The sequence below is a fragment of the Ursus americanus genome, chromosome 24 (assembly GCF_024610735.1).
Source record: "Ursus americanus isolate L20-20 chromosome 24, mUrsAme1.1.p, whole genome shotgun sequence".
Lineage (NCBI taxonomy): Eukaryota > Metazoa > Chordata > Mammalia > Carnivora > Ursidae > Ursus > Ursus americanus.
Genome location: NC_142150.1, coordinates 1,508,637 through 1,536,285, shown reverse-complemented (window position 1 = coordinate 1,536,285; position 27,649 = coordinate 1,508,637). Strand labels below are relative to the sequence as shown.

General features: G+C 46.7%; 1 protein-coding gene across 2 annotated transcripts in view; it reads left to right on the top strand.

The window, feature by feature from the left end:
* The window catches only part of GALNT18 (polypeptide N-acetylgalactosaminyltransferase 18), a 340,291-nt gene that overhangs the window by 261,493 nt on the left and 51,149 nt on the right, over positions 1 to 27,649 (top strand). For both annotated transcript variants that reach the window (XM_087855271.1, XM_045796495.2), the window contains one exon: positions 21,816 to 22,001. In XM_087855271.1, coding sequence (XP_087711397.1) covers positions 21,816 to 22,001 — 186 coding nt within the window. The remainder of the gene's footprint in view (positions 1 to 21,815; positions 22,002 to 27,649) is intronic.

Sequence of the window (27,649 nt, the reverse complement as noted above, 5' to 3'; positions counted from 1 at the left end):
CAATTTATTACATTAAATATCCTTATTGATTTGCATATTTTTCACCTTTGGCCATTGGGAACATATGTTTCTTTAGTGGCTTCCCTGCCATCAGGATATTCCAGGATCATCTATACATTCCCTATTCCAAACCTATAATCAGCCATTTCCCTAAGGATCCAAGTTTTCTTTTAGTGAGAAATGATATTTAAAATCACAGTCTGGGTACTAGGGGTGTTCATTCCACTGGGTTGGTCCATGGTTCTAGGTCTTTTAAGTAGTCTGAACTAGAAATTATTATTATTTTTTTTGTAGAGACCAAATACTGCAGGCATTCATGATGCTCCTTCTGATTCAAGTGCAGATCCAGAGAGTTTTCACTTCACCTTATCAGTCTTACATCTTTATTTCTCTTCTCCCATGTCAAAAATTCTGACTCTTAATGACACCAACAAAATTCCATGTTTATTGTATTCCCCAGTATGCATATACTGTCTCAGAGTACTAATAACAACACTATCACCAACGATATGATTGCTAGAAACAGTTTAAATTTTTTTGCCTCTCTTTTTGCCGTTGATATCCCACTAGAGATGCATAGTCAAATTCCTGTGATTTAAAGTCATCTAGACTAGTTCCTCTCTATGTTGTTATCCTACCAACCTAATAAACAGGTTCATGTCTTTCATTTTGCTTTTGGTTTTGAGGAATTGTTTTTTCATATTTAATTTTTATAATTATGTAAACATTTACATAATTTCAAAGTCAAATCTATAAAGTCAAGTATATTCAGAAAAGTCTATATTCTATCACTGTCCTCTGTTTTCCTACTACCTCTGATGTAAACATTTTGTTTGTTGTACTTTACACTTCAAAAACATGTAAGGAAATATGTACATATATTCACATCTCTCCTTTCTTAAATGGTAGTACACCGTGTACTCTTGTCAGTACCGTGGTGTTTTCGATATATGTTGTTTTTCTGAAGGTCACTTTATAATAGTGTAGAGAGTGTATGCTTTATTGCTTTGTTATAGCGACATGGTACTCCAGTGCAGGCATGCTCCGTGGTTTATTTTACCAGTTTCCTTTTGAGGGCATAGTGCCCTCTTGTACATACATTTGTTCATATTTTCACTGGGTTATCATTTGAACAGATTCCTGAAAGCATAAGTGTGAGGTCAAAGGGCAAATGTATGTGTAATTTTGCTAAGACATCATCAACTGTCCCTCCGGAGGGGGAGTGCTTTTTCCACCAGGAACAATGAAGGCTCCTGTTTCCCCACAGTCGACTAACAAAGTATGTTGTAGACTATTTGGGGTTTTGCCAATCTGACAGATGAGAAATGGCTTTCGGAGTAGTTGTAATTTGCATTTTTCTTATTAAGAGCTAAGTTGAACAGCTTTTCATATGATTAAGGCCATTTGCATTTCTTTTTTCCATGAGCTTTTCATATCTTTGGCCCATTTTCCTATAGGATTGTTAGTCTTCTCTCTATTTTTAGACTCTCTTTACACATTAAGGATGGTAATACTTTGCCTGTCATATACATGGCAAATATTTTCTCCCTGTTTGTTACTTGTCTTTTGATTTTGCTTCTGGTGGTTTTTTCGTTTTGTCTTGTTTTCGTTTGTGTGTTGTTTGTGTGTGTGTGTGTTTGGGGGTTTTGTTTTTTGTTTTTGCCACATAAAACCTTTTCCCTTCCTTTTCTTTTGTTAATGTAAGCCAATGTATTTCTCTTTTTCCTTCTTGCTTCCAGAGTTTAGTCATAGAAAAACTTACCTACATCAGGTTATAAAGAGATTCATCTGTTTTCTTCCGGTATTTGTGTGATTGAATGTTTTTCTCCTTTTAAACTCTGATCCATTCAGAATCGATGTTGATGTATGGTGTGAGAAATGGACCCAATGTCTTACTTTTCTACATGGCCAACCGGTTATCCTAACACCTTCTATTTAAAATGATGTCTTTTCCTCACTGGGTTGCAATACTACCTTTACCATACACTGAATTGCCATATATATATTTGAATCTGTTTCCATTGATTTGTTGGTGTATTTATGAACTAATAACACACAATTTCAATTACATAGCTTTTGTGTTATGTTTGTAAGTCTAAACTTAAAAATGTTTCAAGTTATGTAAGTTGACTTGCCAGCTGTGTACTATGGGGATCTTGGATTGGAAGGAGAAGAGCCGTAAGAGTCACAATGTCAGCATTCCCTCTTCGTTCCTGACTAGACTTTCAAACACTTGATATCAGGAGTTATGGCTGCTTAATTTTCATACTGATGTTTGGAATCTAATACATGCTCAGTGAACAGGTTTTGAATTTGAAGCCCAGACAAGTATAAGAGAATATATTTTATATAACTTGGAAAGTCAGAGTTATGACCTTCTGAGGTGGGATGAAAGTTGTAATGGATCTAGTTATCAATTCATCATAAGAAACAAATATTAGAGTCATTTTTTAAAAAAAGGAAGCAATGCTTAATGGAATAATGAGCTCCCTATAATAGGATATGAACATGACCACGTCTTGGTATCATTGTAAAGATAGATGGGATTTATGACCATAAAACTAATGTTAATACTGATGTAGCAGTAACTATATGTGACATGTTGTCCTAAGTGATTTACATTTAGTAACTCCCTTAATCCCTGCAGCAACCTTGTGATGCAAATACTATTATCCCCACTTACAGGTGGCTACACTGAAGCACAGAACAGTGATGTAACGTGCCCTCGGTCACATGACCAGTAAATGGTAAAGCTGAGATTTGAACCCAGGAGGAATATCTTCAGAAGCCATTATGCCTTATATGGGTAGGCGGAGTCTAGTGGCCTTCAATGAGAAATCTGAAAAAATTTCTCTCGACCTTCTTCTGGGTTCATTTCTTTATGCATTCCTTCATTCATCCTTCAAATACCCACTTGCTAGGTGCTGGAAAACTAGAGGTGAATGACATAGACCCTGCCTTTGAGTGGCTCTCAGTCTAGCTGAAAAGACAACCACCTAACCATTTTCTAACTACTAGGCTAACAGAAAATTATGGAAGATGTCATGAACTTAAACTTGACTCCTTCCTGCGTTTTGACTTCAAGGACTTCTGTGTTCTGTGGTCCACTAATAGCAACTGTAGTTAAGTACATAACCCAGAAAGCCTGCCCACTTTGAGTTATGATATTTCTAAAGATTTTTTTAAAAACAAAAAATGTAAACTGTTATTCTTTTTCCAAACCATGAGTAAAGATAATCAACACAAACTAAAGCATCAAATAAAAATGAACACAGTAGGTGCGCCTGGGTGGCACAGCGGTTAAGCGTCTGCCTTCGGCTCAGGGCGTGATCCCGGCATTACGGGATTGAGCCTCGCATCAGGCTCCTCTGCTATGAGCCTGCTTCTTCCTCTCCCACTCCCCCTGCTTGTGTTCCCTCTCTCGCTGGCTGTCTCTATCTCTGTCGAATAAATAAGTAAAATCTTTAAAAAAAAATGAACACAGTAAAAAATTTTAAAAACTAAAAAATTGAAGAAATAAATATTCACATAATATACATCTGCAAAACTGGATTCAAGTAAACCAAACTTGGTTGGAATAGTGATCACAAAAGAAAACTCTGTGATAGAGGCCATCCATAATTATAACATGTGATGTGGATTAAAAAAAACACTGATAGGTGAATGATTGTATTAGTTATAAAATCAATGTAAAAAAATATTAATCCCAATGAAAATAATTCTGGTAAAATAAAACTGGAGAATCAGTATGAAAGGAAATATATTTTAATCACTCTATATAGAAAATTGACTAAGAGGATTAAATTGCTTAAATGACATTTACTCCAGAAAATACCTTCTGGATGAAAATTCATCACCACGAATATAATCTGGATTAAAGTACTAAGTCAGGCACACTTCGCTCAGCATCAAAATGGCAAGGATGAAAGGTCCCGCGTGCATTAGAATTGCACCTGGGAGAGAGTGACCACTCTTCCCATGGGAGCTGCGTAAGTCTTCACAGAGGAGGCGGCATTTTTGCGGGGGCTCCAGGGAAGGGCGTGCGTTTTTCAAACAGGGAAGGGGGGATGAGTGTGGCAGAGAGTTGTGGTGACATGTACAGTGACAGCTGAAAATTCACATGACTCTGGCGGAAATCTTAGACTGGGAACTAGGGGTCTGTAACGGGACCTGGGGCTGAACCGGAGGGTTGGAGACAGGTAAGATAGAGCTATGAAACGGAGGAAAAATCGGTCACTGGGCAATCCATAAGGCAGCCCTTGCAGGCTCTTTGCTTCTCCTGGCTTGTCCAACATTTCCCTCAGTGACTTAAGTGAAAGGAAAAAAGTGTGCTTATGGTGGATGACCTGGAGCGGAGAGGTTTCAAACAAACATTTCCTTGGTTACCAACATCAACCTTCTAGGTCTGGAATGTCTAAGACGTGGTTAGTGACATAAACTCTTGGGCAAGAAAAGAGAGCTGTTATTTCATGAAGCAGATACATGCCCCCCAGCTGGTGGCAGTGCTAGCTGCAATCTGGAGGGGTGGTGACAATATTAATAATAATAATATAATAATAATAATAATAATAATAATAATAATAATAATAATAATGGGAAGAACTCCCATTTATTATATGCTATTGGCTCATTGCTTGGTATATAGTATCTCATTAATGTTTATATGAGCCCCCTGACATTTGTGTTGTTACTCCCATTTTGTAAATTAGGAACCTAGGGGAAACAGGATAAAATACCTCCCTAAATCACTCAAGAGTAGAACCAGGCTGAGTGGCTTCAAGACCTTATCATTGTTTCATGTTACTTATGCACCTCTGGCCTCACGGTTTAAAATCATCCATGACATAAAGTTTAATTTCGGCTGTTGGCCACCATTGCTTTGGAAAATGACCGCAGTACCATTCCAGGGCTTGATGACTTGGCCCAAATCCCTCCTGAGAGATGGGGCCTGGGTCAGACAGTGTTTAGCTGAGGTCACAGGAGACTTCTACACTGGAGGGGTGACAGAGACGACTGAGGCAAAAGCCAGAGTCCAGAGAGTCGGAAAAGAGGTAGATGGAAGAGCTGCCAGAGAGGAACCAGAAACAGGAAGTCAGAAATGTGAGTTCAGGAAGCCAGAGACACAGAGGAGGAGGAGAAATCAAGAAGGGTCTGCAGCCACTGCCTAGAGCAGGCATCACCATTATGTCAGACTTTTACAAAATTTACCTTTGGTTAAAGGGCTACAGACTTCACTAACATGACCAGTGAAAGAGGTCCGGGCAGGTTCATGTGCGCTTGTCAAGCCTGCTACATACTGAAGCAGATGACCGACTCTATGGTTCTCCCCAGAGGCCTCAGCTTTTGAGGTCTGAGTGATCTCGGTTCACTGCTAGCATCATGGCTGTTCTCACCCAGCCACAAGGAGGAGAATAAAAAACACTGACTCCCACAGTTTCCAGTAAATCAAGTCATCTGCCAGCCACAGTCAGAGAGGGACCTGAGAAGGAAGAGAAAGGGCGTGAGCAGCAGCAGTCCCGCTCAGCTGAAAGGGTCTCGGAAGTCACCAGATGCAACATCTCATAGAAAAGCTGTGCATAGATCCTCTTACCTCCCATCCCTGGAGACAGAGAAAATGAAACACCTTAAATTGGATTTTTCTCTAGTTACTTCTAAACATCATGGTTGGTCCAAGCCAGCTGGAGCTAGAGTTCAGAATAAGCTGAGAACTTGGATCACGCATCCCTGTGTGTGCGCACGCGCTTTGGGATGGGGCACTGAGCCCTGCCACTGTTTTTCATCATTTTGTCATGCACTGGAATCTGCTTTGGCATCGTCCTTCAGCCACTGTCATGGGGTAAAGCCTATAGAAGGCTGACAGAGTACGATAGAATAAGTATTCATCTGTGCAGTTTTCTGAGGCCAAGGACTTCAAGAGACACCAAACACAGGTTTCAACTTTGCAGGCTTTTAAACTTCCTAACGGAATTTTCCCAGTGACTCAAAGCTTTAGCTAAAGCACTGTCCACGTGCTCCCTTAGCACTGTGTTGGATGCTAATAATAGTTTGAGTGATCGTGGGAGGTCAAGACCTAGCCTTTTCTGGTCTTTATAAATGAGTTATTAAAGGTCTGACAAAGATGGCATTGAGCTGGGAAGCCCACATGTTGGGAGATTTGGGGGTACCATTCAGCAAGAAAGGGGCATTTGGGGTAGAGCCGGTTTGAAGGGGAAAATGGGGCACGTTTGATATTAGAAATAACAAAGGAAACAACCAGAAAGCTTGCATTATGCATGTGGGCCCCATTCATACAGTGGGCATTTCTTATTCTGCTTCTGTGATGCACTTGGCAGTAGGGCCCAGAGAAATGAAATGCCTGGATCCTGACTTGAACAGGATTCCAGCACTGCATCCCTAAAGGTAAAGAGAAGACTTGGAGATAAGCCGCAGGCTCAAGTGCCCTCTGTGTGCCCACTCAAGGCAAGGGGATGGAGGAGCCCAGTGAGGATGAAAGTCTGAACTAAAAATAGATTTTGGAATTGAACGTGGGCATTGGGAGTGGGGGGCAGGTGGCAGGGTGGAACCCATAGTTACAGTGAGGAATCAGCTAGAAAGAGAAAAGCTGGATTGGTGGAAAATCACAGATGTCGGGGAAGGCGGCATTTCAGGAGTGCTATGGCTGAGCTAAGATGAATACAAATGATAATACCTACCACCTTCCGAACACTTCTTCTGTGCTTAATGCCTGTATTTAGTACTAGACAGTGTGCTAAGCCCTGGGTATACTGGGATGAGCAGGATTGTCTGGTTGGACCCTCAAAGAGCTTACGTTCTACCGAGTTTCATGCTGGAAGTCATTTATGTCTCCTGAGAACCATGAGAGCCTAGAATTATTATCCTCATTTTACAGATGAGAACACAGAGGCTCAGAGAGGTGGAGTCACTTGCCTAGGTCCCACAGAGAAAGGGCGGTGGAGCTTGGATTTGAACATGGTTCTGTGTGATGCCAATGCCTCTAAATCCCCAGCCTGTACTATGAGAATGCAAGCAGAGAAAGGGTATATGGATGCAGTTGGAAGGCGGCCTTGGAGGGGACAGGTGCAGTCAAGGCTGGCTATAGGAGACAGATTTCAAACGGCTAAGGAGGGAGTGGTTGGAAACTGATAGGAGGCAGGGTGGTTAGAGACGATATTTGACCATAAATGGAGGAAGAGGGTAACCTAGTGTCTGCTTGTAGGCAGAGGCCAAGTGCCAGGACGCTGGAAAACACAGACTTGACCTTAAGAGAGTGGTTGAAGTTTTCCTTTCCTTCCAGGTCGTCAGCTCTAGCTAGCCCTGCCATGCGGGGATGTGGGCCACTAGGTGTGGTCTCCTAGAATCCATGGGGTCTGAAATGCCCCAGGGCCCTGAGGTCTGAGCAAGCTTTGACCTAGGAGGCCTAAACCCCAGGATGTGGGGTCTTCCCTGCTTGTGATCTTCATACATGAAGGAAGCTCAGTACCCCTGCAGGCCAGGACCGGTTACTCTGCCTTGCCCAGATGCCGGGCATCTGAAAACATTGAGAGGAAGGCTTCTTTGCCCTCGTGCAGTATCATGAGCATACCAGCCGCGAGGAAATCTGCAGTTACAAACCAGCCGCTGAACAGACGCAGTTTAACAGTCCATTGTAAAAGTTTTACGGTTAGTAAAGATAAGTGCAAAATTAATCCCCAAAGAACAAAGCAATTAAAAAAGTACATAATGAAGCAATTAGCTAGAAGTGGTGGGGAGCAGGAAAGGAGAGCACCGTGGACAATTTTACTCTGGAAGGGTCTTCACACTTACGTTTTTTTAATTGTGTTCAATGAGGGAGCCATAGAAGAGTAAGATTCATAAGATGCACAGAAGAGGTAATAATTGATAAAGTGTTTCGAGAGTCAAACTGAAGGAAATTTTTACCTTCCTAAAAAGTTGGGACCAAGGAGGAAAAGAGCTATAAAGACCATTATTGGTATAATTAATGAAATTTTATTATAGACTGTGGATTAGATCATAGTAATGTATCAGAGTTTAATTTCCTGGTTTGGGGGAAAAAAGAAAAATAAAAACAAACAAACAAAAAAAACCCTGGAAGCCAGAAATGTATGTTAAAGCTCCGGAGAGTCATTCATTTCATTCATTCTCTCCATCTCTCCTTCTCCCTCTCTCTCTCTCTTTCTCTCGTTCTTTTCTTTTTTCGTGTTTTGTTTTTCTTTAGCTGAGTCTCCCTGCTGTTTTCTCTCAGATGCTGGAAGGTAGCCTCTTGCTGCCATTACATTGTAGCTCTACTTTTCCAGGAAGGGACCAACCACTAGGCATGGCCAAAATCAGTCCCTTAGAGTGACAGTGACTCTCAGTCAGGGACAAATCAGTCCCTTAGAGCCCCTCAGTGAGCAGGGGCTCCCCCACTTCCTCCCCTTCCCCTCCTCCTTCCCCCCCCCTTTTCATTTGTCCTCCTCTTCCAGAGACTGTTGTGCTTTTTTCTTGACAAGACCTGATATTCATAAATCTGAAACTGCAGAACGGGAATTCAGAGACCTCTACTCCCATTACAAATGCTCTTTCCTTGGGGGCCCCCGGGTGGCTCAGTCGGTTAAGCGGCAGACTCTTGATTACTGCTCAGGTTATGATCGCAGGGTCATGGGATCAAGTCCCCTGTGGAGCCCCGTGTTGAGCTGCATCAGGCTCTGAACCCAGCGGGGAGTCTGCTTGAGATTCCCTCTCTCCCTCTCCCTCTGCCCCTCCCCGTGCTCACACACACACTCTCTCAAAAAATAATAATAATAATAATGCCCTTTACTTTGTAAAGGGTGCAAAAAGGAGGATACTGATCAATACAATTTCCCAGTGCTAGTGGGTGACTGTTTACAGAAATTACCTCTACACACAAGCAGGCTTACCTAAACATGAAGTCAGTCCTGAAAACAGTTAACCCCTGGTGTCAGCTACCCCAGGAAATACAGTTACTCCCGTCAGGTCCTGTCTCTATGTGTGCCGTCTTCTAGTTTTGGAAAGTCCAAGGGACAGGCCCCAGTCCCTATCCTTGCTTGGTGCGGCCCCCACACCGCACCAAGCGGCCCTCCACACCTTGCTTGGTGGAGCAGGGAATGCGGTGCGCCCTGCTTTCCTCCTTCCACCTGCTGCTCTTCAGGGAGGGTCTCCACGGCTTGTGTGATTTTCACTGCGCTGGATTGTCATTATGTAAAGAAATCACGAAGTAGGGGAGATAAAATATTTGTAATGATTTCAAGACAGTTTTCTTGGCTTTCAGCATTTCCAAAATCAAGCTGTGCCCTATAAACTTGGCATATATAAATAAATAATAAATATGTAAATAAAGTTACAATTTATTATCCCAACAGAACACCTTTGAGAGTGAAAGGAGGTACTCCCAACACCCAAGCTGGAACAACAGGCATAAACCAATAGTCCCGTGGGCAAACCATGGCATCGGGTCGCTCAACTTACAATTTTATGTGTGCATTTAATGCAGTTCTTTCCTTGGACCTCATTTGTTAGGTGCCTGTCGTATGTGACTTTGGGCATACAATGCTTAGAATTACGTATTTAACATTGAGCATACAATGTTTAAAAAGTAAACGCAGCCCCTTCCCTCTTGGAGCTAATGGCTTAATGGCACGGACAGCTTATGAAAGAAAACAAAGAATAAATATATAATTACAAATTTCAGGGCACCTGGGTGGCTCAGTCAGTTAAGCGTCTGCCTTCGGCTCAGGTCATGATCCCCGGGTCCTGGGATGGAGCCCCGCATCGGGCTCCCTGGGCAGTGGGGAGCCTGCTTCTCCCTCTCCCTCTGTCGCTCCCCCTGCTTGTGCTCTCTGTCTGTCAAATAAATAAATAAATAAATAAATAAAATCTTTTAAAAAATTTCAGTAAGTGCTGTATTAGTCAACTCGGGCTGCCATCACAAAATACATAGGTGAGGTGGCTTGAACAAGGGAAATTTGTTTTTTCACGGTTCTGGAAACTAGAAGTCTGAAATCAGGGTGCCTGCATGGTCGGGTGCTCGTAAGACCTCTCTTCCTGGCTTGTATGCCACCATCTTCTCTCTGTGTCCTTCCGAGGACACTAGTTCTGTCTGATCAGGGCTCCCCCCTTATGGCCTCATTTAACTTAATCACCTCCTTAAAGGCTCTATCCCAGTAGAGTCACATGGGAGAGGTAGGGCTTCACCATATGAATTTGGTGGAGGGGGGACACAATTCAGTTCGTGGCAAGTGCTACAGCAGAAAACAGAGTGTAAGATCCAGAAAGTCAGGGATTTTGTATGTTTTGCTCAGTAACAAAATTCTCCTCTCGTACAACAGTGCCTGGCACATCGGAAGTGCTCCGTAAGTGATTGTTGAATTGAATTAAAGCAGAGAAGGGACATGATCGGACTTACAGTTTTAGGAGGTGCATTGCAGAGCAGCAAGGGTTGAAGCAAAGAGACTTTTTGGGAAGCTGTCGGTAGAGTTGTCCACACCCCGATAATGGCGGCTCGGACCAGGCCGTTGAGCCTGCATTTTGAGAGATGTGATTACACCGAAGCTCTACTTAAGAGGTAGGACTGGCTGCACTCGCCGATGTATTGTTGGACGCGCAGGGGAAGGAAGAGGGTGCAATTATGGATGAATCACATAATTATTGATGTAGGCTTCAGGCTTAGGCTATTAGGTGGACGATGGGAAGACGAGGGCACAGATGGGGAGGCCGGGAAGGAAATCGAGAACATGGATTTGCACAAGGCAAGCTTGCGATGCCGGAGAGACACACGAGTGGAGGTGACATGTAGGCTGTTGTATACATAAATCTTGAGCTCAGAGGAACATAGCTCCTGTAATTCTCACAACTGTTTTTGCAGTGTGTCATTTTTGTCTCCATTTCACAGACAAGGAAATTGAATGTTAGAAGGTGGAATGAATTGCCTAAAGTCACCAGTCCAGCAAAGGAGAAATGTAGGCTTTGACACCAACACTGTTTAACTCCAGAGCCTGTGCTCTGAACCACGGGGACCTTCTGTCTATCAAGAGGCCCAGGGCTTGGATACATTTCCTCCTCGGCTTCTAAATTATCACCTGACCTTGAGTCTCACTTTGCTCACCTGGGAAATGATGGGAGGTAATCTGTTAGGTCTCCTTCAGTCCTCTACCGCAATGCTGTTCTCCTTTATAAATCCCATTTTTAATGTGAGTTCACTGTAGGCACCTTTCAGAGATCAGACCCAGGCTGACAATTCATTTTGATGTGTATGAAAAGGGCAAATCTCTTTAAGCGAAAACCCAGCACACCAGCTTTTTTAATCTGAATTCCAATGGAGTAAGAGGAAAGCTGCTTAGAACAAATGCCATTTCTGAGTGAGAAAATGTTCAGCATCTCAGATTCCTTTTTATCAGCTGAATGGTAACCTTCAGGGTCCCACTGAGCCAAATGTGGGGGTGATGCTTGGGCTAGACACATAGCTTCCTCTAATGTCTGTGCCCCAGGTCTGCCAAAAGGCCAAACTTTCCCACCTCTGCCATCTCAGCGACACATATGTCACTGAGTCATATGGCCCCTGAAGTGTTGGGGGTGGGGGGTAGTGGTGACAGAGTGTATCCTTTTGTCCAGTGCTTTCTGGTTGCCCTGCAATTCAGAAAAGACCCTCCTGACGTACTATGGGCTATACTCTGGACATTGGTCCAAAGAGTCATCCTTTGGGCCAGTGTCACCATTTTGAGGGGGCATCTGATAGGGACCGTCAATCCGAATTTGATTGGGACATGCTAATGAGCCATTCATATATGTGGGAATTTGTTTCTGATTAGATTAAGCTTCTGAGAGAGGAAAGAAACAGCCACTGATTAAAGACATAAAAAAGGAAACACTTTAAACGAGTAAGTGGTTCATCTTCATATAGCAAAGTATAAATTAAACATAGTCCAGGGGATCAGCTTTGAATAGCAGCTGGATAGAACGGGCTTTTCTGAATACGTCCACAAGGAGAAAATGCTCACTGCAATTCAAAGGAACTTAACCCACCAGAGAGGGCACCGAACACTCCGGAGTAAATGGATGGGCCAACTTATCCGATAAAATGACTCTCGGGCTAGCAACGAGAAGGGTTTTATTTGGATTTCAGAAAATTGCTCCCCGAGTCCCTGTGACATTCAAGGTTATTATTATTCTCTACCAGAATCGGTGATGGTAATGGGGCCAGAGATCTTAGCTCAGAACAAAGCTCAATTAGAGTAGATGGCACACGTGTCAGCAGGACCCTGATTTGGAACTTAGCCAATACTTCTCTCTCAGAGCGTGGGGCTTCTGTAGTTTTGGTTCGATAGAAATGCCTGGACTGGAACTAGCCAGCCTTCCCAGCTTCGTGTGTGAGAAGCTGTGAGGGGCAGCCCTGTCACGTGACTTGACCAAGGCTGAGGTGTGGCTGCAGCCCTGGACTCACCTGGCTGGCTCCAGAATTAGTGGAGCGGCCACAGGGCTGCTACCTAGCCTTCTGAGCAAGCCTGAGCTGTGCGTGACCTTCAAGCCCCAGCCTTTTCCTCTGCCACCCTGCCGCTTTCTCTCTTGATTTTCTGACCTCTGTTCTGAACATGAAGCAGACTCTCACCCACAGCCTGTTTTGCAGGCGTCCTAACACCTGCCTTCTGGTAGCTCCCTCTCCCGCCTCCTGGGACTAAATCTACTCTCTGTGCCCTCAGCCTCTGGTGGGGTCCTGCTCTGACTGGACTCATCACCTGGACTTGGGAAGTTGTCCCCTTCTGAACAGTGTCTCCGCATGCCTGGAACGCTCTACTCCCAAGTCCCCGTCGATAGACGGAACCCCTGATTATCGGTGCTGCAGGGCCCAAGCCTCTCTGGTCACTTTGCCTCTTTGGCAGCTTGTGTTAATCAGAGCTGCACCAGTAGCCCCCAAGTCCCAGAGGCTCAACCCAGAACAAGTTTATTTCCTGCTCACATTAGTCTCCTGAAGGGTGGGAGGCTGTCCTGGCGGCCATTCTCTAGGTGGTGGCTCAACTTGCTTCCCTCAGGGGGATCCCCATCTTTGAACTTCATGGTCATCCTGCCTTAAGCATGCAGCAGCTTGGGAGGGAGAGAGGTAGAAGTGCTCATGAACTTCTCACGCTGGATCCTTACCGACCTTGGCCAGGAAGTACCGTCGCGTTGGGCTGAGCTGCTCACATGGTTCGTCTGGACTGCAAGGGAGGATGGGAGATGTAGAGGGAGCACAGAGATATTTAGTGAGCAGTAGGAGTCTACCACACCCTTGAAGACCACCCTACTCCTGACTCCTCTTCGCCATCCTCAGTATGTTCAGGCCTGACTTCTTCCATTTTGTCATGAATCCAGCCTAGCTTGAGTGTGGGGCAATATTAATCAGGCCTGTTGGCCAGTATGAGATCTGTGGTAACCATGAATAAACTCTGCTTGGTTGGAACCATTAAAAGATGCCTGCTAATCTCAAGGACTGTATGTTTGCAAAACAATCCTCATGAAATTTCCCATGAGGAAGTCAACGCCCATGGCCCCAGTCTTTATAGTCAGAACACTGGGGTCTGAGGAAAAGCAGAGTCCCCTGTGTGTGATGGGTTAGTTTGCAGAGCCTGGAGCCATCGCTGCCCCTGGGTTTCCTATAGGTAAGAAGCTATTTCAGCAAATCTCAAGTCCCTGCAAAACAGCCTTTTAACTTTTTCTTCATGAAAAGCTTCCAGACATTCCAGCCCAGCTGGTCTCTTTTTGGAATTCTGCCAGATGAATCCTCCTGCTGCTTTCTGATAGTTATGAAGAACCCCTTTCAAACAGGGAAGCTGCTTCAAGTGCTTCTTAGGCTGACCCCAAATCAGACCCTTCAGGGACACCTTCCAAGAAAAAGCACCATTTTCTCCCAAGCAGCAGTTCTGTCCAGAGGACTCTTTGGCAGTGTTTACTGCAAGAGGAGGGCTTGGGGAAACTGCCTCCCCAGAGAGTGTTTTTTCTGTGGGGTCTGATGGAAGAATAAGCATTGTCAGACTTTAAAAATGTTTTCTTACACTTAAAAATAATGAAATATCTACCCTTGGAAACTTGGAAGAGCACCAAGGAAAGTACACTGGAGACCATTCAGAACGAGGGCCCAACTCTTGATCCCGCATTCATGACGTGAGTATCTATCAAGCACCTACCACGTGCCAGGCCCTGTGGAGGCGTAGAGGTTCTTTCATGAGAGCAAGGTGGCCATGGGTCTTCTCTGGCAGGCGGGTATGGCAGGCCTGGAAACAGAATAAAGCTCCTGCTCACTGAAAACCAAGGAGTTACAAATGAAAGCTACAGCAAGAGTGAATTTCACACCCATTGCATTGGCAAGAATTTAAAAAGTTGGGCAATGCCAAATGTTGGCGAGATTGTGAAGCAACTTGAGAGCTCATCTGCGCTGGTGGGAGCAGAACTTGGTATGCTCACTTTGGAAGAGTTTCTCTTTCCCGGGGAAAGTTGAATGTGTATACAACCTATGCCTCAGAAATTCCACTGGGGTGTAAATACACGGAGAGGTGCTCACTCTTGGGCGCCAAGATGCATGTATGAGATTGTTCCAAGAAGGGCTCCTCATTATACTGGAAACAACCAGACTGTCGACCAAGAAGGGGATGCCTAAGTAAACTGCTGTATATTTATACAATGGAACACTCTGGTGATGAAAATAAATGGACCAAGAAGCAAGTTGCGGAATGCAGACAATATGCTTTCATTTATATAGCATTCAAAAACAGAGAAAACCAAATAGATAGTGTAGGTTGATGGCAAGGAAATTAACAAAATTCAGGCTAATGGGTTACCTTCGGGAGTGAGGAAGAGCACACAGTTTTCTGAGTTACTGCTACTGTACTGTTTCTTTAGCAGGGTGGTAGGTAAACCCTTGTTCCTTATATCATGTGTCTTTAATTGTACACGTGCACACAACCATCATAAGTGCTTTGCCAGAGGAAGGATAGGTGATATGGCAACATGTAAGACACATTTAACCAAATTTAAGGCCACCAGGAAGTGTTGGTAGGATTTACTAGGCAAATAAACGTATCCTGGGGGGAAAATCCCAATAAAGGAAATGGTATGGGGTGCAGGGCAGAAATGCGGGAACAGGGATCCTAGGTCTGCCCTAGGAAGTAAAAGAAGTGGGCGTAACAGGATAGCAGAGGATGGCAGATGAAGCTGCAGCAAACAGGAAGGACCAGGTCTCAGAGGTCTTGCAAATCCTGTGAAGGAACGGGATCCTTCCCTGGAGACTGAAGGTGGCAAGTATGGGAGCGAGATGCGGGTTGGAGGAGGTTGGCTCCATATCTTACATCGTCCCCATTCCGACTCCTCCTCTGCCTCACGCCCTTGACCTTGGCTTGCTGGTGGCTTCTGGCATTTGTCGTAGCTTTGCCCAGATCTGACCCGTCATCCTTTCTTAACCCCCATGCAGAACGAGGCCTAGGGGAGGTAAGCAAGGGGCCCCGGGCACAGAATGGAAGGACGCCCGGGGAAGGAAGGCTCTGCAATGGCCCTGCTCAGCATCTTCATTTGCCTGCATTTCTGACCCGACAACCACCCTGCAAATGAGTTTCTGGTCTTCTGCCAGCTATTCTCAGGCCTTGGTCTCAACCTCCATCCTCCTTGTCTCTTCCTTCCCCCAGCCTGCCTGGTTTGGCTTTCTACTCCGTCTCAGCCTTTCACAGCCAAGTTAGGCAAGACAGTTACACATAAAGAGATAATTAACAACGTGAGCCAAGAAATACAGACCACATGTACAAATCATGTGTTTCAGGAGTTTGGAGGAGCTGGGCCAGGCTGGCTTTGGATGGATGGAGAGCAGGAAGGAGGCTTTATAGGCTAAAGGAAGACTGGGAACATTTTTTGCCAAGAACAAAGAGATCATTAAAAGTCATGAAGAGATAAAAAGCTGGACAGGATGTGGGATCCTGTGGCCCATGGCCATGAAGTACAAGGCTGAGATGCCACCACTCCTAACTCCTTGCCTACAGTAACCATTACTAATAAATTGTGGCGTGCTTTTCCATGGAGCCTGGAGAATTCTTCTCAGAAGGATTCAGAGCCTCAGAATCCTTCTCAACACAGTGCTTCAGAAGGACATTGACAAGAGAATGGATTTAACATGGAATTGTTATTTGCTCTCCTTGACATAGACTGCAGAGTGGGAGAAATGGTCAAACTGTATCCTGTTGCCTTGCCTCCAATGTCTCCCTATTTTACAACTTCTGATTTACAACTCTGCCAGTCATGTCTCAAATACTGGGCGTCATTTGACGTACCGGCAAGAAAATGTAGAGTCACAGAATGCGAGGAGAAGGGGTCTACCGCATCACTGAGTTCAGTACATCCATTGGCAGCTGGAAGAAACTTAAGGCTCAGAGGCGGGGGAGGGGGGCTGGCTTGTTTATATAAGTGGCAAATAAAACCTAAACTCAGATCTTTTGACCCTGACCTTGTACCAGCGTCTCCCAGTCCTGGAAAGGAACAGGAACCTGACCTTCCCTGAGAACCTACCACATGCTTGTCTTTGCTTATGGGAGTTTTTCATACAGCATCTCTCTTAAACCCGCCAGGGCAGCGTGATCCCCAATAAAAAGGCAACTGACATCCACCGACAGGTTCAAGTCAAAGGCTAATGTGTGACAGAGGCAGGATTCAAACTCTGTCAGCCCCAAGACCTGCTTTCCCATATGGTCCCCAGGCGGATGCTCCAAGCCTTTCTGGAAACAATATTAGGATTGGGGCTCTCTGGGAGGGGCAGGTGGTGAGTGAGACTTTACTCCACGCTGAGTGACTGTTGTTTACCATCTACTTCCTGTTCTTGGTCACATCTGGGGGCAAGCCCAGCGACTACCCTGTGGGAGGAGGGCAGGCACTGGCCAGGTAGAGGGCTCTCTCTGCAGTGAGTTCATTCTCCACAGGACAAAGCCGCCTGCTTTCCACCATGCTCATTTGATGACTTGCCAGGTTTTACAGTGTTAATTTAAGCTCTGTAGCCAAAGTGACTCTCTTCAGTTACAGCCAATGTGCACTTAAATGTCAGAGCTTTGCTGAAAAACCGCTTGGGTTTGAAGGAAGTCATTGTGTTCTGTAAAATCTGGCCACATTTTATGTTTATGGCCTTTATTAGGGGATCCAGCTGAGCGAGTTAGAACTGCCTCTCCGTAGTCCGTGAAAGCCCAGAACTCTAGGATTGCAGGAGTCACTCGCTGAAATAACGGCTGTTGTGTGTGTACTAAATGCCTTGTGCCCGTCTATGCAATGTGATCCTTGTCTTCCTGGAGCTTCTAGTCTAGCAGGGAGCAGGGGAAAGACATTGAAAGAGTAAATACATAAATGGAAGTGTTGCAATTAAGTGTTACTCAGTAAAAGGGTGGGGGCCCTGTAAGTATTTCAAGGGGACCTAACGGGCAGTCAGAGAGGTAATGTTTGAGCTGGGTGACAAGGGCGGGGGGGGGGGGATTATTCCAGAAAGATGAAATAGCAGGAGCAAAGGCACAGAGACAGGAAAGAACTTGGTGTGGTCAAGAAATCTATCTCCCAGTGTCCATCCAGAAGCCAAAAGATCCAGCCTACATCCAGGGCTGACGTGCGTCAGGTGTCCCCAGTGCCCGAGGGACTGAGCACAGACCTCACTTGCTCTAACAAGCCAGGCTCGCATGCACCCCATGTAAAAATCAAGCTCTACATCTTGTAGGTGCTTCCTGTGTCCTGTGACCTCATCGGCCTTCTTGGTTACTGAACCTTGGCCTTCACTTTTTAGCCGTGTCTTTGGTGCCCACCTTCCCAGCCCTCCCTCCCTTGGCACCCTCACCCCCTGGAACTTGCAAGGCTAAGCCATCACCGCCTCCCGCATCTTTGCCCTCCACCCAGTGGCCCTGCTTCTCTGGCACAATCCTTCCTGTCTGTAGCCTCCTTCTGGTTTGGGTCTTTCTACCTCCTGTCCCAGGCAGAGCTCCCCTTCCCTCCTTTCCTCATCCCCTGCCCCACCCAAACCTCCATGGAAGTTTCATGATGTCATCTTCCACAAGGTCCAAATGCCAGTGGTTCTCTTTCCTATCCTTTGTCTACCATCCATGAGAGGGTCTCCGAGGTCACCTGTCGGTAAGACTTTTGAGAATCTCTGTGTGTCAAGTCAATGGTCAGCAGAGCTGCTCATCACCTGGGGACCAGAGAATGTGGGCTTCCTCTTGTTTATCTGTGGCATTGGACAGGGTCCAAAAGTGGTGGGCTAAACATGCTGAGTCCACGTCTTCTGTTCCGATGCCCAGAGACTGCTAGGAACCCAAAGGCTGCCTTCGAGACAGATGCCATCATCCTCTGCATCGATGAGTTCCTTTGCACAGAAGGGAGGAGAGTGGGGATGACCTCTAGGTTAACAGGTGTTCTCATCTCTAGGGAGGAACCTGGTGCACTGTTCCACACTGAGCCGGGCGCTCTGGAGGGCAGCCTGTCTCTTGTCTGGTGGGCTTCAGCCAGATATGTGAGTCCTCTGCAGTTATATTTTTCCCTGAAGGTGGATGTACAGGAGAGCCAAAGAGCAGTGATTGTAAGGTTATTATAAAATAATAACATACACAGGAGCTTCCTGAGCCCACAGCCCAGTGTGGAAGTGACTCCTGTTATGTGTGTTTCATAGACAAGAAGTTGAATGAGGCAAAGTTGCCCCTCCGCAGACACACAGTGGGGACAGAATGGACTCAGGTGTCCTGCCCCTACCTCCTTGACTGCCAGTGCTCAGACTGAAGCAGGCCCGGGGTTGAACACAAATCGGCACGTCCCCCTCCCCGGGGCACCACTGAGGCTTGGGCAGAGAAGTCGCCTGCCAAAGGTGACACAGCAGCAGGTGCCAGAGCAGAATATTTGCATCTAGTTCTCACTGGCTCCAAAGCTGTGCTTTCAAATATTACGTCCTCCCCCGCCCCAGCCCAGCTCCACCCCTGCTGGAATCCCATGATCTGTCCTGGGCACTGTTTGCCCACGTCTGTAGGAGGCCCTGGGCAGGGGTGGAGTAGGTAACTGCATGTGCAGAAGCCCAGGGATGGGAGAACAACCAGCATGCTGGAGGAAGTGAAAACCGTCAGCGAGGCTGTGCCATCGAGTGCACGGGGGCGCAAGACCTGGGCTGGAGGGCTGGGCAGGGCCAGGCCCCAGGAGCCTTGGGGCTGTGCTGGTAACCTACAGGGGGACGTGATCTGCTTTACACCTCGCAAAGATCCCTCTGGCTGCTGGGAGGAGAAGAGACTGGAGGAGGAAGGCAGGAGGGAGATCAGTTGTTTGGAGGCTGTTCAGAGTCCTGATGAAACACGGCAGTGGTCTGGACAAGGGCCGTGGCCATGATGCAGGAAAACGGGAGTGGGTTTGAGAGCCCGTGAGTGAGAACACCCCGTTCCTTTTACTGTGCACTGAGGGTGGATGGGAGGTGTGGCCACCACCCTTCCGACTGGAACCACGTCAGATGTGCCCACTCTAAAGTGAAATGGTGAACCGACTCTTCGAGAAACAGGTCTTGTAAGAAGAGAGCTTTGTTACGAATCATGTTCTGTGTTGTGTTGCTGAAATATGCCAAGTAATAGCCTCCGTTCCAGTGGCAAAAGAATAATTACCCCGACTCTTCGTGCTGTCAGTAACATATAGACAGTATTCACAGGCTTTCATTGCAAATCTGAGCAAAGTGAATTGGAAGTCAGCACGATCCCCAGAATGTATAGGTCATGGAAATGAAGGTGCACAGCCTGGGGCCTTCCATGGCTTCCTCTCTTCCATGAGCTTCGGTGGGGATCAGACAGGTCCTTTTCTCTTCAGTACCAGCTGTGTGGCCTTGGCCCAGGGACAGCCTTTAGTCTCAGTTTTCCCATTTGGAACTGGAGACATGAACAACTGCCTCACAGAGTTATTCTGAAGACCCCGCTGAATATCATTTGTATAGTAACAGCTGAGCTGATGGCATGCTTATTATGTGCCAGGCATTTTCCTAAGCACTCTGTATATAATCACTTTAATCTCCTAGGTAACCTCATGAGAGAGGCGCTATTATAATCCCCATTTGAGAGGAGGAAACTGAAACACAGCGAGATGGAGTGACTCACCCAAGGTCATGCAGCTATCATGAAACAGAGCCAGGATTTAAATCCAAGTAGTGTGGTTCCAGATCGTCTGCTCATAACCACCACATGGTGCCACCTGCCCGCATGCACAGTCCAGTACCTGGCACACGGCAGACACCCAGTGGGAAGGCTCTAAATAATACACTAAATGCAAGACAAGCTCAGAAAGTGGAAAGGCAATCGGTTGCCTTCCAACTCTGACAGCCTGGAGCGACCAACGAACTGGTGTGAAATAGACGGGCAGACGAGAAGGCATTCGCTTCCTAACTCCGGGGGTAATTAAGCAAAATCCAGAGTTGACCTTAGAGTACGCTTATCTTGATGAACACTGAGAAATGTATAGAATTGTTGAATCATTAATTGTACACCTGAAACTAACATAACACCATATGTTAACTACACTTGAATTTAAAAAAAAAAAAAAACAGAAAGAAAAAACAAAGTTGACCTTATCTTGGATGAAGACCTATGGTCGTTGATGGATATGATTTATAAGTGTGAACATTATGTACCAAACTCTCCAGTTGACAGTAGCTGGCATGCGGCCTCTGCTGTCCGCCCGGAGATGTTGACTGTGCTCCCTCAGAAGCCTCATTCATCAGCTCTGGCCCAGTATTTCAGATTTGTCCCACATTTATTAAGCATCCATCACTTATCGATTGAGTGATTAAATGCCATCAGCCATATATTTATTCAACAAGTACTTGCAAAGCACCTCTCTGTGCCAGGCCTTGTGTTAGGTGCTGGAGACAAAAACTGAGTGAGATGTGGGTTCTTCCATCTAGGAACACAGAGTGAAGGAGGCGGGGAGGCTCACAGGTAAGCAGAAGTCGTGAGAGCAAAAGCTTTGAGGGCCAGAGGAGGGAGCGATTGGCTCTGCCCCCAAGAATTGCACAAAGACCCCACAACGGAGAGGTCATGTGGCCAAGATCTTCAGAGATTATATTTGTTCAGCTGGAGAAGGAGTGGCATTCTAAAATGACACATAGAATGGGCTAAAGCCTAAAGGCACAAAAGGATGTGCACGTTCCAGAACACTCAAAGTTCAGAGTGGCTGGAATGATTGTGGCGAGGTCTCCAAGACACTGTCCCTCGACACTCAGAACAGAAGATCATTTTTTTTTATTTTCTTTTAAATCAAATTGCATCTAGTTCAAGCTCTTAGTCACTGAGGTCAGCGAGAAGTTTCGCATGATTCCTTTCTTTGTATCTCCCTCTCTCTTGGGTTCTATCAGAACTCAGGGCTGAGGACAGATGGACCAGAAGACGGGCACCTGGCTCTCTCCTTCTGGTGATCACTAATCTGTGTCCAGGCCCATGTGGTCCGTTTTAGGATGCTGTCTGTGCTGGGAGACTCTGTGGCTTCCTCCATGTCAAGCACTGCAGCAGAGACCATTTTTGTTAACTTCTCCACCCGGGGCAAGGAAAACCCAGATCTTTGGTCACAAAATGTATAATCTCTTCCTTGCGGGGTAGAAGGAATGGAAAGAGAAGGTGCATGAATTCTTTGCTGTTAAATCCATGGCTACAAGAAACAAGACACAAACGGACCCAGTCATCTTCCCGAAACCAGAGTGGAAATAAGGGAGAGCTCAGTGTTCGTCTCAGAGACAAGATGGAGAGAGCTGGAGTTGGCCGTGCTCAGCCTGAGTGGTCACCTGTGGTCTGGTTTAGTGGCACTGATGAGTGGCTCTGTGTCTCCTACAGGTGTGGCAGTGTGGTGGCAGCGTGGAAGTCCTGCCTTGCTCTCGGATTGCCCACATTGAGCGAGCCCACAAGCCCTACACGGAGGACCTCACGGCCCATGTCCGCAGGAATGCCCTCAGGGTGGCTGAAGTCTGGATGGACGAATTCAAAAGCCATGTCTACATGGCATGGAACATACCCCAAGAGGTAGGAAGCCCCTGTGGGGATGGGGTTTTGGGAGTTGGCTGGGGAAAAAAAAAACACAAAAACAAAAAATATGGGACTAAACCCTTCTTCCCATGGATCAACCAGAGTCTTGTGATCCATACTAGGGTAGGCTCTCAGCCCCAAAAGACACCACATGTGGAAGAAGAGAGGCTGACCGTGAGGCATTAAGCTGTGTCTTATCCCCACTCCTGTCCCTGGGCAGCATGCTTAAAGAAAGACTTCTCTCCCGACCTCAGTATCCTTATTTTATTTTATTTTATTTTATTTTATTTTATTTTATTTTATTTTATTTTTTTAAATTTATTTATTTATTTTAGAGAGAAGCCATATAGGGAGGAGGGACAGAGGGAGAGAGAAACCCAAGCAGACTCCATGCTGAGTGCAGAGCCCAATCTGGGCCCAATTCCATGACCCTGACATCACGACCTGAGACCAAACCAAGAGTCAGATGCTTAACCAACTGTGCCACCCAGGAGCCCCATCAGTGTCCTCATTTTAAATGTGGCTTGGTCAGTTGGGTATCTGACTTTGGCTCTGGTCATGATCTCAGGTCATGATCTCAGGTCATGATCTCAGGGTCCTGGGACCGAGCCCCACATTGGTCTCCACACACAGCGTGGAGTCTGCTTCTCCCTCTCCCTCTGCCCCTCCACCTGCTCGTGCTCACTTGCTCTCTCTCTCTCTCTCTCAAATAAATGAATAAATAAAATATTTTTAAAAATAAAGAAATAAATGAGAACGTTGGAGCAGAGGGCTCCAAGTTTACTTCCTGTTCCCAGGTCCTCAGCTTCTCTGCTATATAAATATACCAGAAATTACCAGAATTCACAAAATGCACCTTCATCTCCCTGTAGACTGAATTCAGGCTTCTCCATTGAACCTTTGAGCAGAGCAATAAAGAACGTCCATATGCCTTTGAGATTTCTTAAACCACATGCCTGGGAAGGGGATACACTCTCACAGGGACCCCCAGGAGGAGAAGTAAAGTGTTCTGGACATTTTTAGGCTGTTTCTAACCTTCACAGAATCTCATCATTGCCTGCCACTGTCCTCTATCCCTCTTGTCACCGACACTTAAGAAGCCCAGGGAGAATGAAACATGAGAGACTATGGACTCTGGGAAACAAACTGAGGGCCTCAGAGGGGAGGGGGGTAGAGGAATGGGATAGGCTGGTGATGGGTAGTAAGGAGGGCACGTATTGCATGGTGCACTGGGTGTTATACGCAACTAATGAATCATCAAACTTTACATCAGAAACCAGGGATGTACTGTATGGTGACTAACATAATATAATAAAAAACATTAAAATAAAAATTAAAGAAAAGAAGCGCCAGGGAAAAAGCAATGTTTCTCTAGTAGATTTGTTCAGCCTTGCCACATGTCATATGGAAACGACCTTGGACCACTGAGTTGGGAGAACCCAACAGATGCCAGCCACAGGGTCCCAACCTGCTTACCAGCCTGTCTGCCTGGAGTTCATTGCTCATGTTGCAGTGTCTATGTGAGACAGCTGTTGACGGCATGACCTCCTTCTTTCCCCCTTGGGAGTCCTTTAAAAGGTTTTAGTTCTTTCTTCCTAATAGGGAAATAGTTTATTTTCGCCTGAAGTTTCCATATGAAGGCCCTTTTCCCTGATCTCTCGACCCAGCTAATGGGTCTGGCTAAGTGATTGAGAAAATAGGCTGGGCCATGGGCGGGAGCTTTTAGGCAGCCCCCCATCACCACCACCACCATGGGGGAGGAGGCTTGGGTTGGGAGGTGTACTCCCACAACCAGTGACATTTCAGCAGTAGAGAGAAGAATGAGGAGCCAAGAAGTACCAGCCAGGGTGCAGGCAACCTTAATGAACCAGCCCCAGGATTGCATTCCTGACATTTGGAGTGTTTCTAGGGAAGCAGCAGTGCCTGCTGGAGCCATCTGTGGCTGTGGGCGTTGGATCACGGTGTTCTGGGGAGCATGCTGACCACCACTGTGGGTGTCCTCTGATAGCAAAATGTTAAGAACGCTTGGAAAGTCCCCCAGGAACTTAGCAGTAAAGCATCATAGGTCCCCAGTCCCTTAACAAAGTCCTGTCCATACTCCTGCCACCTTCTCTCTGCACCCCAAACCTACAAACCTTTTAGACTTCTCCCCTCATTGTGGCTGCCAGATGTCAACATGGACAGTAAACCCAATGAATGGCAGAGAAGCAAGTGAGAAAAGTAATTGGAAAATGATGAAACTCAGCGTGTGTCTGTGACTCCTCAGAGGGGTAGTTCAAACCCAGTCAACTGGGTGGGAGGAGAGGAGAGTGAACTCAAGAAAGGCAGATGAGGGATGGGAGTGTCCAGGATAAAGGCTCAGGTGTAAACGGAAGAGGTCAGTGTGTTTTTTAAGAATCTATCCCTTGACCCCCGCTGTTCCCTGCTTTGGCAAATTCCCTCTCCTACTTCTTCTCAGGCTTTTGGAAAGAGTCAACACCTTTTCCCCTCCATTCACTTCTCAAGTCATATCCCAGTATTGCACCAACATTGCTTGTGACAAAGCATCCTAACTGCTTAATGGACATTTTAAAGTCTTTAACCTACAAGATCCCACCTTTCCCTTGAAACTCTGTACTCACTTGGCTCCATGATGCCACAGCCTACTATTTTCCCATCTCTCTCTGATTGCTCCTAATTCCCTTGTGGGCAACTCTCACCTCCCTCGGATGCGTAAGTGCACCGAGGGATCCTTCCTTGGCCAGCCTCTCCAATTATACATCATCTCCCTGGTGGCTCCATCTGTTCCTGGGTGCTTCTGTCTGTTGATGACTCCCTAACGAAGATCTCTAGCCCCGACTTCTGCCTTTAGCTTCAGACCTACAGCTGCACATCTCTGGGCGCTGCCTTGGGCACTTCAGCTTGAGTCTGCCAAAACGGAGACCATCCTTCCCCCAGCTGCTCCTGTCCTTCCCCCCACAGTGTAGGATACCGCCGTCTGCCCACAGCTACGAGCATGAAACTGAGCATCTTCCTTTGATCCTTCTTTCCCTCAAGCCCCGCTCCCAGCCCATCACCGAGTTCTCGCCTGTCCATTCCTAGCCCCATCACGCCTGACTTCAAGCCTTGTCTCTTCCTCTGCAAGAGCGTCAGACTGGTTTTCCTGGCTCAAGCCTTATCCCCTTCACATCTATCATCCATACTACCCAAAGTTATCTTTAAAAAAACGAAACAAAACAAAACAAAACTCACAGTGACCACATCATTGCCCTGCTTAAAATCTTTAAAGGACTCTCCACTGTGCACAAGACCAGGCATTAAGCCCACTGTTTGACCTGCTTTGTCCTCTGCCTGCCTCCAGCCCCCTGCCCCCACCCTGTCCTGGAGATCGTGGACTGCAGGAACAGTGAGAACTCCAGAGTCCGTTCCACACGCTTTCTCGCCTCTCGCTCATTTTGTTCTCTCTGCTTAGAATTCCCTACCCGCTGCCTCTTCCCCAGCCTCCACCCTACCCATCTCTCTCCACCCTATTAGATTCAGCGCCGGGGACCCCTCCTCTAGGAAGTCAGCCTCGGTGGGAGAAAATGCCCCCTTTGCCTGCATGTCTCTGTCATTGCATCATCACCTTGTAAAAGAATGTTCTGTTGTGTAAAAGTCTCTCTCTCTTTCTCTCATTAAACCAGGGGCTCTCAAATCTGGCCGAACTTTAAAATCACTTGTGCTCCAGCCCCAGAGATTATGACTTAATTGGTTTGGAAGGGGACCAGGGATCTTTTTTTGGAAAGCTCTTCAGGGATTCTCATGTCCATCCAGGGCTGAGAACCACTGCATTAGACTCGGGCTTTCTGGGGACAGAGTGTGTTCTTCCCCTTTGTGTTGCTAGGCCTCGCACAAGGCAGGGCTCATGGTCAGAGCTCAGTAAAGCCTCGCTGATGCTTATTAACAAATGTATCTGCTGGCGGTGTGTGTCATTCCTTTCTCCCTTGGTCAGTGGCTCCTAAAAGCACATCTGCAGACCAACTGCATTAGAATCACTTGAAGAGCTTTTTAAAAACACTGCTTCTGGGTCTCATCCTTAGAAATTCTGATGAGTAGGTGCCTAGTGGGGCCAGAATCTGTTAAAAACTTTCTGAGTGGTGGTTTGGGGCTGCCAGGTTTGAGTAATACTGGTTTAGCTCATGCTGCTAGTCTTTCCAAATCCACCCTGAGCATCGCCTACTCCAGGAAGCCTTCTGTGACTGCTCACCCTCCCTTCCCCACCGTCCTGGCTGCCCCACGCAATGAGAAGGACTAAGGGCTCCTTCCTCGTCTGCTCTCCTGTAAACTCTGCTTCCCCATGTGCTCCACGTTGTGTGCAGAGAGACTGTTCACTTGTCCGGATCTTCCAGATCCTCCTTTCAGGCGAAGTCCGTACCTTCTTCCTATTTGTATGCACAGTGCTTAGGACAACACCTGGCACATCCCGAAGATGAACTGACAAAGAAAGAAGAGGGGGGAACTGTGGGTGCCACGTGCCCCCCGTGTTTTCCCCAAGAGCGTCCCCAGCTGCCCTTGATGGGCTGGCGTCCCAATACCTTGTGCTCAGCCACAAGCACATCCGTTCCCTGTTGACTTCACCATTTGTCTGCAGCATCCTAGCTGCGGGAACAGAGCTGGGCCCCTCGACCCTGCCCGATGGCTGCCTTGAGAGTTAAATAAGTCAGTATACATAGAGACTTTGATCAGTGCCCGGCCAGCAGAAAAAGCACCAGAGAAGCATTACCTCTTGCTGTGGCTGGTCTGGCTTATGCCCGCCGCCTTCCCACCCCAGCTTTAAAATGCCCTTGCCGGGCCGCCCTCCTCCCCGGTGGCCTGCGCTGAGCCGTCCCCAGGCTGTGCGCCAGCCAGAGCCGGCTCTCACCGCTTCCTTACCACGTTCAGGCCCAAGCTTTTGGAAGGCCGGAGGAGCCGCCAGCTCTCGTATCCCTCCTGCTTTAATTGAAAATCAGTTTGCTTATCAACAAACGGAAAGTCGGTGTGCAGCAAAGCATCAATATTTTCTCACACAGGGTTCGGGAACTCTAGACCCGCCCCCACTTCCTCTTGCCCAAAGACAGGCTGTGTGCCAGGAAGGACTCACCATGGTGCGGAGGGGACAGCCCTTCTTTAGGTTTGGCTACGAGTCAGGGTGTGTGTGGCCGCACACACTGGGGCAGGGGTATCCGACAGCTTTTTGTGTGGTGAGCGTGTTCGTTTCCAAGGGCTGCCGTAACCAGGTACCACAAATCGAGGAGCTTTAAACAGCAGAATTTGGTTCTCTCACAGTTGTGGAGCCCAGAAGCCCGACATCAAGGTGCTGGCAGTGCTCTGCTCCCTCTGAAGACTCTAGGGGAGGATATGTCTTGCCTTTCCAGTTTTTGGTGGCTCCTGGGCTCCTGGCATTCTTTGGCTTGTCAGTGCGTCACTCCAGTCTCAGCCCGTCTCTGTCTCTGCGGGTTCAAACCTCCTCCTCTCTTATGAAGATACTGGTCATTGCATTTAGAGCTCACCCTAAATCCAGAATTATTTCATTCTCTAATGAATTCCATCTGCAATGATCCGATTTCCAAGTAAGATCACATTCGTAGGTCTGGGTAGACATGAATTTTGCAGGAGACACTATTCAACACACTAAGTATTTGGCAAAG